The 11134-nt window shown below is 40.0% G+C and overlaps 1 protein-coding gene across 1 annotated transcript in view; it reads left to right on the forward strand.

Annotated features, from left to right (window-relative positions):
- The window catches only part of CADPS (Ca++-dependent secretion activator), a 507398-nt gene extending 497212 nt beyond the window's left edge, over positions 1 to 10186 (forward strand). Inside the window, exons 30-31 of the mRNA XM_011998424.1 lie at positions 5330 to 5434; positions 8939 to 10186. Of these exons, the coding sequence (XP_011853814.1) occupies positions 5330 to 5434; positions 8939 to 9118 (285 nt within the window). The 3' untranslated portion in view covers positions 9119 to 10186. The remainder of the gene's footprint in view (positions 1 to 5329; positions 5435 to 8938) is intronic.
- Positions 10187 to 11134: the final 948 nt, after the last annotated feature.

Raw genomic sequence — 11134 nt, forward strand, 5'->3', positions numbered from 1 at the left:
GAATGTTAAAGAAGAAACATTTTATGTTTAAGGATTTCTCTACACGAAGTCAGTATGTTTGCAGGGCAGAATGGGTGACCCAATGTATCTGTATATTAATGATCTATGCTTCTACTAGAAAGGGAGGATAAAAAAAAATGTCTTTCTGTCACATATGGAAAATATGTCCAGCTAGGCGCAGTGGTTTATGCCTGCAATCCCAGCACTTTGGGAGGCCAAGTTGGGTGAATCATGAGGTCAGGAGATCGAGACCATCCTGGCTAACATGGTGAAACCCCATCTCTACTAAAAATACAAAACAAAAATAGCCGGGTGTGGTGGTGGGTGCCTATAGTCCCAGCTACTGAGGAGGCTGAGGCAGGAGAATGGCGTGAACCCAGGAGGCGGAGCTTGCAATGAGCCAAGATCCCACCACTACACTCCAGCCTAGGCGACTAAGCAAGACTCTGTCTCAAAAAAAAAAAAAAAAAAGAGAGAGTATTTCCATGGGCCGGGTGCAGTGGCTCACACCTGTAATCCCAGCACTCTGGGAGGCCAAAATGGGCAGATCACCTGAGGTCAGGGGTTCGAGACCAGCCTGGTGAACGTGGCAAAACCCCATCTCTACTAAAAATACAAAAACTTAGCTGGACTTGGTGGCTTGTGCCTGTAGTCCCAGCTACTCAGGAGGCTGAGGCAGGAGAATCACTTGAACCTGGGAGATGGAGGTTGCAGTGAGCCAAGATCATGCCACTGCTCTCCACCCTGAACACAGAGTGAGACTCTGTCTCAAAAAAAGAAAAACAGACAAAAAGAAAGTATGTCCATGATGTTTCTGAGAGGAATAACAAAGTGAGTAAATTTTATTGAGTCCTTGCTATGTGACACTCACTCTGCTAGGCACCCCACATAAATGATTTCTTTTAATGCTCACAGTAATCCCGTGAAGAGAGTACTGGTATTAACTCCCAGAGGAGACTGAGGGTCAGAAAATTAAGTAATTTCCTTGAGGTTACCCAGCTAATAAGCAGCCAATGTAGGCTGAAGCTGTAACTCACTCTACAGGGGTTGAGAAATCACTCATTCTATGTCTGAATCTTTTTAATTCAAGACTTACATATAGGTCATTGTAGTTTAAAATGTGCTTTATGAACCCAAAATTTGGGTTATGATCTACCAGAAAACAACTTTACAACACAATTGCACGGTTAAGGAGCTACTTGTGTGTCCTATAAGGCATGCATACAATTCCAGAAATATTCCAGTGGGAATAATTTTCTTCACCACCACATGACTTTCCCTGGTAACGTGTTCCGCCTTCTCCCTTGTTTTGGGGGATCTTTTAGGTTGAGAGAGGGAGAGAAAAAAGAGAAGAAAGACGATGATGATGATGACGATGACGATGATTATGATGATGTTGATTGCAGTGGTGGAAGTGGTGGTAGCTAACATTTATTGAGGCCTTATGTGCCAAATGCTGTTGTGAGTGCTTTGTGAGCGTGATTTCATTTACCCATCAGAAAAAGTCTATAAAAGGCTAGTTAGTCCCCATTTTCATCAGGAAACTGAGTCTCTAAGAATGTAAGTAACTTGCCCAAGATCACAAACCCAGGTGGATGTTAGGGCCTGTGCTCCTAACCTCTACACTGTAGAAGGAAAGAAGAATTAAGTGGCAAATTTTTAGATCAGCCTTCCAGCTTCTTTTAAATAGAGCCTTCAGATCCAGTTCAGCTATTGAAGAAGTTCCCACCTTTCCAAGAGCCTTGTTGTCTATGATGGGCATCCTTTTGAGTGACAAGTTCAAAACCTTCACAGAATTTTCCCCAGAGGGCATATTTTAAAGGAGCCCACGCTGTTGGGGGCTTTATTTCTTTAGTGGTGTTTTTTTAGGATTAAAGTAGCTTTATTTAGCAAGTTTCAAATTAATATACTTGAATTAAGGGAAGGCAGTAAAGGAGTAGAAATTATACTTAAATACTTAGTACATGTCGTCAGCCCACAGTTCTTACCTCTACAGACTTAGAGTACATTTTACCGAAAAGTTAGTGCCCAGGTGTTAGGGTAGCTCTGGAAAAGGCATATCTGAACCAAGGACTAAACAAAATGGGGAGGACTTACAATATTTTATTAATTTCCTCTTTTGAAGAATCATAACAAATCTGCTGCATTCCCATCCATCTCAAATAAAGCAAATCCAGTTAATAAGCACTGTAAGCCCCGTGAGGAAGAGCAGAACAACCCAGACACCAAAGATTGTGCTGATAAATGTTTAATGACTGGCTTTCTGGGAGGGAAAAAGCCCTGGTTTGTGGCATTTGCCAATTCCCATGATGATAAAATCCCCACGAAGGCCTATTTCTAGCTATCAATGTGATATCCCTAAATGCGGAGTTGGGAAGAGATGTGCAAGATCGGCTGTCATGACCAGCAAACACACTACTCCATCCCTTACGGAGGAGGAATGGAAGAGAGTCCGCTCTTTCAATGCAGTGGCTATTGTGGAGAGCTCCTGCTTCTGGAGGCACTCACTGTGTGACACCAGGCAAGTCACTTCACCTCTCTGGGCCTTTGTTTCCTCCTCTACAACAGATAATGTGGAAGATCCCCTGTACCTCTAACATTTTAAAGTTCTAGAAGGCAATGCCTCCTGCTTTTTCCGACATCCAAATGCCTTGAAGCGCCTCTCTGGAAAACCAAGTTAGCACTGTGCTGCATCCAAAAGTGCCTCCAATTTCATCTCCTGAGCATAAGGTTTGGAAAGGAGTGACTTACTCCCTTTTGCCTCTTTAAATGTGTAGCCAATGGGGCATCATACATTTTTTACACTTCTTTTGCTAGATGTGAGATCCAGGAAGGAAAGCATGGATGTTCCAGGGCTTTCTTGTTCTTCTGGGGTGGCAGGCTGCGTGTGATGCACTGAGCCATTGCTGTATGCAATTTCTACCTCTCTACCCTTTCGGCAGCCGAGCAAGATTGTTGATAGTCTCCTACCTTTTTATTTTTATTTTTATTTTTTACTATCCGGAAGCCATTTACAAGAGTGGGAACTGCTTACATAAAATGGAGGGGCGGCAGGGGGTTGTGTTATTTTTTTTTTTTTTCCTGAAAGGTGGCACGTCTCTCAGCAAAGAGAAAAAGGCATGTTGCACAAGGCTTGCTGGCAGTGATAGAAGCCAGCGCCGGTTTGCCTGTTGTCACAGCCAAAGCAAAATGCCACCTCTGCCTAGAAGCCAGAGTGCCACACTCCTCTTTTGTGTCCCTGAGATGTACCCACGATGAGGCCCTGGAATTGTAGGTTTGGCCAGGAGGTTGCCAGGATTGCTTGAAGGTCATCTTCCAGTCCCAGGAGGCTGGGGGTAAGGGGAGGTTGATCATAGTTCTCAAAATAGATCTTTTGAGTCCCCTAGATTACATGTCAGCTACAGCTAGTAAATGTGGAATTTGAGGCCTTGGGTTAGCACAAGAGAGCCCCCCAGGTGCCAGGAGTAAGGTAGGGCTGCAGGAATACCAGTGACCCAGTGATCACCCTGTCCCTGGGCCCCTTCTTAACAAACCCAGATGCAGTAACAGCAAAAGCTCTAGAATCCCAAGGCAGGAGGTGCCAAAAACACCCCCCAACAACCACTACCAAAAAATTTTTTTCAGTAAAATGTTCTCACCCCTAGAGGGGAAAACCTGTCCATGCCTGAAGCAGCTTGACCCCAGCAAACACCCTGCCTCCATGGAGTGAACTGCAAATCTCAAAAAAAAAAAAAAAAAAAAAAAAAAAAAAGTACTTCCTACCCCTCCTGCTCCCTGGGGAGGGACAGAAGGTTCCTAAAACTGACAGTTTCGCCTCCATGATCTTTAAAAGAGCAGAAGTTGGCTGTGAGGCTGCAGTGCTGCCTCGATTGGGGTAGTGTGGTCTCTGCTGCGGCTGGGCTCCAAGGAGAGCCACAATTGGCTCTGATGAGGAAGGAGCCTAGAAATGAAAGATTGCAAAGAGGGCTTCTGTACACCATGGCTGAGACTGTGTCGTTTCTTGCAAGGTGAAACTTGGCAGTTCTACCTTGCAAGTAAAAACCTAAATTAATTTTTTTTAAAAGAAATTAAGTCAGAAACAAGGCTTCGGAAAAACTGTGAGTGTTAGGCATAAACTGATTTTGGATGATCTTTAGGTGAGAAAGGGTGGAGTTACCATCAGAAACATGTTTTTATTTATGCTTTACGAATCCCCACTGGTGTGCGATGTGTGTGTGTGCGCGCGCGTGCATGTGCGTGTGTATTGGTTAGCATGAGAGTATGCATCATCTCAATTCTCTAACCAATCTTTCTTTTTTGCATCTTTTCTGTGCACAGTTCATATAGATCCCCTATAAATAAATATATAGGTCCATCCACACCTTTTCATTTTATTTGTAAATTGTTTGGTATAAGCGGCAGAGCGTAATGAAACCTGGTGAAGTTTAAAAGATTAGATTTTTTTTCATACTGACACTTCATAACACTGTTCATATGTCTCCGAGTGAGATTTATGAATATATGAGCAGTACTGCAAAATTATACTGCACCAGAGACTTCCTGCACCACAGGGGTGGCAGTCTAAAGTGACACAGCTTCAAGCATTTTTCACAGACAAGAAGCAAAATTTAACCCCCTTAAGGGGAAGTATGATTTCAACAGCTTGAAATGAGCTCATTTGTAGATGGTTTTTTTTCTCTCATCTTCCATAATTTTTTGGTGTTAAGATTAAAACAGATTGCACAGCCAATGTAAGGGCACATAAGCTGCCCAGAGTACAGTTTGGCCCTTAAAGAGAAATCTTCATTCATTGTCTTTATCAGCACTCCTCAATCAGGTAAATGAAGATAAACTTGCCCCTAAATTCCTAAGGCTGTCAGCCCAATTTCCAGTATTGTACTTAGCAGACAGGATGTGGAATTTTCAAATGGTAAGTGGCAAGGAACATCAATTAATCCAGTGGAGAAGCCTCATCTCTCTGGCACCAAAGACAGTGACATTAGGAAATAATTAGTGTCTTGAATCTAAATGGTGTAAAATTGACCAATAAAAAAAAGAGAATCAGAAGAGTGAAAGATGGTCTTTACGAATTGAAACATAAGAAATGTCTATCGTGGAAGAGTTCAATTAGATTCAGAGTCCAAACTGGTCTCTCTTAGATTGGTCCAGTATCCAGTACCTTGTAATTTTGTATAAACTAACGTTCATTAATCTCTATGCTCTCAAATTCTCTTTAACCATTTTGTTTCCTCCTGGAACAGAGTGGGGTACTCAAACATTGCCTGCTCTCTCTCTGCCCTATGAATGCTCCATGATGTGTTGGCTGGAGAACTTTTGTCTCTTTTTTCAGCAATGGTACAACAGCTCCATGAACGTGATCTGCACCTGGTTGACGGACCGGATGGACTTACAGCTTCACATTTATCAGTTGAAAACACTAATTAGGATGGTAAAGGTAAAAGAAAAAAATAATTATTCTTCTTTGCAAATAGCTTACTGAAATACATTTCATTGGCAAGCTGCAGAGCTTGCTTAACACAAAGAATATTAGTTTACATATAAAATAGTATCTCATACAGGAAAAACCTATGCAATTGTTTTGTGAAGCATGATAAACGTGTTACTCAGACAGCAGAGGGAAATTTAATACAAATGAATTTGATATCATTTTCCAGAGAGGAAAAATACTTTGTTTTTGCCGTGCAAAAGTACTGCAGAGGCCATCGTGTCTCTGCATTAGACTTTCAAAAACTGGCTTTTGGTGCCATTATGTTAATCACATCCATTACCAGTTTCGTTTATAGTTTAATTAAATAAAATTTTGCCACTATTAATTTAATAGAAATATTTACCCCCAGCTATTTCTAAATATGTCCTGTGATCATTATCAGAATGCAAATCAATATTGTTCTCATAGTTAATTGAAGTAGTTCCTCTTACAATGCGTGTATACAATCAAATGTAAAGGATCGCAAAGGTGAGATAACATACCCTGAAAGTAGCTTTTTCCCTTGTTCTTGTGTGTGCGCCTTGGACTAATGATAATTATTTCAGCGTGAAATCTCAGTGGTTTACATGAAATAATAAGATCACAGAAGGGAGTAAATACATTTTTGATCATTTCAGTTTCCATTTGATGCTTCACCATAGAGGGTTTTAAAACATTCGTATGCAAAAATCTCATTCAAAGCACAAAGTCCTTTAAAATATTTTAACAATAAACGTAGCTGAATGTCTTATTTCTTAACAGTTTACCAAAAGTCCCTGCAACACCCACTCCTGGGCACCCCACCCCCACCCCATTTCTTAGTCTCTTTTGGATCAGTACCATTTCACTTTACCCCAGAGCTTACGGACAACCAATTGCTGTTCCGTTGTGTGTAATTAAGGAGAATTATTATTATTTGCATTTGATCTCACAAAGCATCCGCCCGGGAAAAGTTATAGACAGCAGTATATTACAGCTCTTAAAAAAGGAATGTATACACTCAGACTATGGACCCAGCCTCCTTTTCACATTTTTTTTATTTCAGTTCCTTAGGACCAGCTCAATAGTCAAGTGGTCGCCTGACCACTTGAATTCCATTTTCTGTGCATAAATACACTTTGGGAAATTTTTCTGTTTGACCCTTATTGGGTAGACGTGAAAAGAAGATATAATTTTAATACTTAAAAATTGTCTTCCCATTATTTCTATTTCCAGATTGGTATTGGAAATTAACAAATATTTTACAAAGGGAAAATATAAGTCAGAGGAGAGGTTTAATCTTAGCCTTTTGCCAAAAAAAAAAAAAAATTTGATATGAACCACAGAGAAGGGATACAGAAATGTCACTGCCAAGGGAACCCCTTCACTTTAGCAAAAAGTGGGTTCCGGTTAACTCATGCCACAACTCAGAGCTATGAAGCAGAATTCACAACCTTTAAACCAAGAACATCACCCAGAGGCCTCCTCCTCCAGGGCAGATTTCCAAGGATAATTGGTTTTCTTTCTTGCATCAACAGCCGCTTCATTTATTCATCCATTCATTCATTATTCAGCAAGCATTTATTTATTCATTCAACATTGGATAAATATTAGGTGAGCCTCTACTTGTATATTACCAGATGGAGGATTCAAAAATGACTAGATGTGGTCTCTGCACTTAGGCATTGAGAGTCTAGTTGGTATACACATTGCTATGGAGTTTGAATAAAAAAGAGAATACTCAAATGCTTTTACCTTTATTTTCCCCATCATATTCTGGCAACAATTATGTTATTCTGAGTGGCAACAGAACAAATGATTGAAAAGTATAAAAATTTAAGTTAATTGTCTGGATATCTGGTCCACACCATGCCTAACATTTACTCAGTCTCTTACCTGTCCCCATCAAAGTGAAAACACAGTTCAGGTAGCTGTCTAGCTTCCTCTTCTCGGCAAGCCCTGCAGGTTGATGCATGATTGAGGATAACCTTGTAATTTAATGTCTAAACCAGATTACTTTTATGTTATTGGACTTCACTAAGCTGAACTGGGTTCACTCGTTAACTCTATAGTCATTACAACATGTGACCTTTAAGAGGGGTTGACATTATGATTGTTACTATCATGACTGCATTAGATGGACTATTAAAAATAGAAATAATGGGCCGGGCGCGATGGCTCACGCCTGTAATCCCAGCACTTTGGGAGGCTGAGGTGGGCAGATCACAAGGTCAAGAGATCGAGACCATCCTGGCCAACATGGTGAAACCCCCGTCTCTACTAAAAACACAAAAATTAGCTGGGCATGGTGGCCGGTGCCTATAATCCCAGCTACTCAGGAGGCTGAGGCAGGAGAATTGTTTGAACCCGGGAGGCAGAGGTTGCAGTGAGCCAAGATGGTGCCATTGCACTCCAGTCTGGGCTACAGAGCAAGATTCCATCCCAAAAAAAAAAAAAAAAAAGAAAGAAAAAAAGAAAAGAAAAAGAAAAAAGAAATAATGATGGGAGTGGTGTTGATGTATGTTAGCATTCCTTGTCTTGCCCCTTTAGCAAGTTTCCTATATCAATAGGAGAAACAAACAGCAGAATCAGTAGCTGAAATGATATGCAGCGTGATGAGGAGAGTTGTAGTTAGAGAGAGACCTTTTAAAAAAAAAAATTACGAAGTAGACAATAGCCAGATGATTCTGGTCATATTCAATTAACACTGAAGGATTTCTAGAAAAACAGTCCTTGAGATACCTAAGGAAATCTGAGAGAAACCGCCTGAAGGAACAAAGAAAGAACTTGTGATGCGGTAATACCAAGCCATTGTTCTTGAAAAAGAGCCAAATTTCTTCCCTGAGACCATAAAGTTGTGAACGGAATAGATACAGTTCTTTCCCAAGGAGATAAGAAATGAGTCACATGCCTGCAACATATTGATGAGGCATTAGCGCTCCATCTTTCTCATAATTGCTGCTGCCTGTGATAGGTTTCATATACCAACATACATATGTCTGTCTTGTGAATGAGACAGAGGGATATCAGTACAGCTCATGCAGTTACAAGACTCAAAATTACTAAAACCAGACTGCAACAGAAATCACAAAATACCATAATCGCTCAATCCATTATTTATATGTTATAGCCCTTTCCTGTGTCTATCATATTACATTACACTAACCTAAGAGAAAGAACCAGTCCACAAAAGGAACCAAAACAATTATGGAACATTTCCCTTTGTGGAACTGAATAAATACAAGCTTATGTTCTTTGCTTTGTCTCATCTAATATAGTTTATCCTGTCACTATTTCTCATTTTCTGTCATTCAAAGGATCTCAGTTTTCAATACAAGTGAAATCTAAGCACAGTGGCTTTTTATTTGACAATGCATAAAGTGTGATGTTTAGCTGAAGGTCAGTGCTCTCACACCCACACCTGCTTTTACCTTCTCCATCCCCATCATGGAGATGAGATCTCTCTTATCACTGTATCTTTTCCCTCCTTAGAAAACCTACAGAGATTTCCGATTGCAAGGGGTCCTGGACTCCACCTTAAACAGCAAGACCTATGAAACAATCCGAAACCGTCTCACTGTGGAGGAAGCCACAGCATCAGTGAGCGAAGGTGGGGGACTGCAGGGGATTAGTATGAAGGACAGCGATGAGGAAGACGAAGAAGACGATTAGACCGTTTGGTCCTAGAGTCCGCTGGGACAGAGTCCTGTAATCAGTGCATGTCCTTAGTCTGTTAGTTAAACCCATTAGGGAATTTTCTGTCAACTACCATGCCCATGAGATGTTTATCAATACAACTGCCATTTTAGCTATGTGGTACCAAGATTAGCAAATGACCTTCATATCCACTGATTTCCTGATGTCCATGTCTATATGTTTACAAGCAATATGGAGCACCATTCTTTAAATACTGTTCATGGAGAATACATAGTCTTACCACTAGGCGTGTCCCTGTTATCAGCAAAGATCAATGATGCTTCATTAATGTACTGTGTATGCATTGGTGGTAAATGGATGTGAGGGCAAGTATACCAAGTACATTCACTGTGTTTCACGTATGTGGATGCCAGTTAATTAAATGAGTACATAAATAAATTAATTAAAACACATAGATCTGCTTTGTGTTTTTATTTTTATTTTTTGAAAAACAAAAGGCAAGTCTCCAATGATCAACTTTTGATTCTTTCTGTTCCCCTAAAACTAAAAAATGAACCCCTTGTGTCCTTGTTAACCCATCCTTTCATTTACTCAAATAATTAGCCAAAAAAGGATGGCTACATACCAATGGATTGATTCTCTTAATTGCCATGGCAAGTGGGCAATCCTATCATGACTTAACATCAAGCACACAGTTCAAAACTACTGTCTTCTGTCAAAGTTTTCTCCTCTTAAATGTTATTTTGCTTTTATGTCTCAACTGTGTATGTAAAAAAAAAAAAAAAAAAAAAGAATATTTAAATTACAACCCTAGACTAAAAAATGTGTTTATAATAAGATGTGGATATTTCCTTCAGTAGATTGTAACCATAATTTAAATTATTTTGTTCCACACTGTTTTTTATATCTGTCATGTACATTGCATTTTGATCTGTAACTGCACAACCCTGGGGTTTGCTGCAGAGCTATTTCTTTCCATGTAAAGTAGTGGATCCATCTTGCTTTTGCCTTATATAAAGCCTACAGTTATGGAAGTGTGGAAAACTGTGGCTTCTCAATAAATATTCAAATGTCCTAAGAATATACGTTTGGGTCTGTTTTTCTCTGTCTTCTTTGAATGCCAGAACTGAAACACAACAAGAAGAAATAGGAAAGGGAGGGAAGAGGTAATTTTCATAGAGTGTTCTTGAAACTGTTGGAGTGGGTCGTTTTCAAATGCTCGTAGTTCTCCATGAGAGACTGCCTAAAATTCCGCTAATTCAGACTCCACTAATTCAGAATCCGTGGGCATTTGGACATGTTGGACAGATTACGCTTGCATTATAGGATAAATAAGGGTTTGCTAAGCAAGTAAGTAGTGTAAACGAGAGAAATGTTTCTCCTGTACGAAGAGAAGGCCAACAAACTGTTTTTAAGCACCACTTTAACAGCAGTGTTTGCATTCAAACAAAGTGTGTGCCAATTATATATGATTCTTATATATTTGTTAAAGCATTTTACAAGATTCTCTAAGACATGGAGTACTCTACTCACTCCTCAGGCCCTGTCAGCAATATAGTCACCTAAGTTTGTAAGAAATTAAACATTTTGTAGCCTTGTTTGCTTTATTTGCGTCTGTCACTAAACCAGGCTGATCCTTCCTGGAAGCTGACTGAGGCTTTAGGGAAACAGCTACTTTTCCAACAGAACCAGGTAGAATGGTCACCAGGTGTTCCCTACAAAATAACCACTTTAGACAACATGTCTTGCTCTGTTTACTTGAGGTCTGCAGGTACAAGGCAACAGTACTTCCTGCCGTTGTGGGCTTACAAAAAGAGGTCCTATTTATTGAACAACTATGCTATGCCAGGCATTCTGCATATATTACCTCATTTAAATCTCACAACAACCATAAGAGGAGAGAACTATTGTTATCCTCATTATAGATTAGGAAATTAAGTTCAAAAGGGTTATGCTAACTTGCCCAATAGTTAACTCTATGCAGAAGCATTAATCCAGAGATAAGAGCGTAAAACTGTTAATACAAATGGT

Source organism: Mandrillus leucophaeus, unplaced genomic scaffold, assembly GCF_000951045.1.
Source record: "Mandrillus leucophaeus isolate KB7577 unplaced genomic scaffold, Mleu.le_1.0 Scaffold57, whole genome shotgun sequence".
Classification (NCBI taxonomy): Eukaryota; Metazoa; Chordata; class Mammalia; order Primates; family Cercopithecidae; genus Mandrillus; species Mandrillus leucophaeus.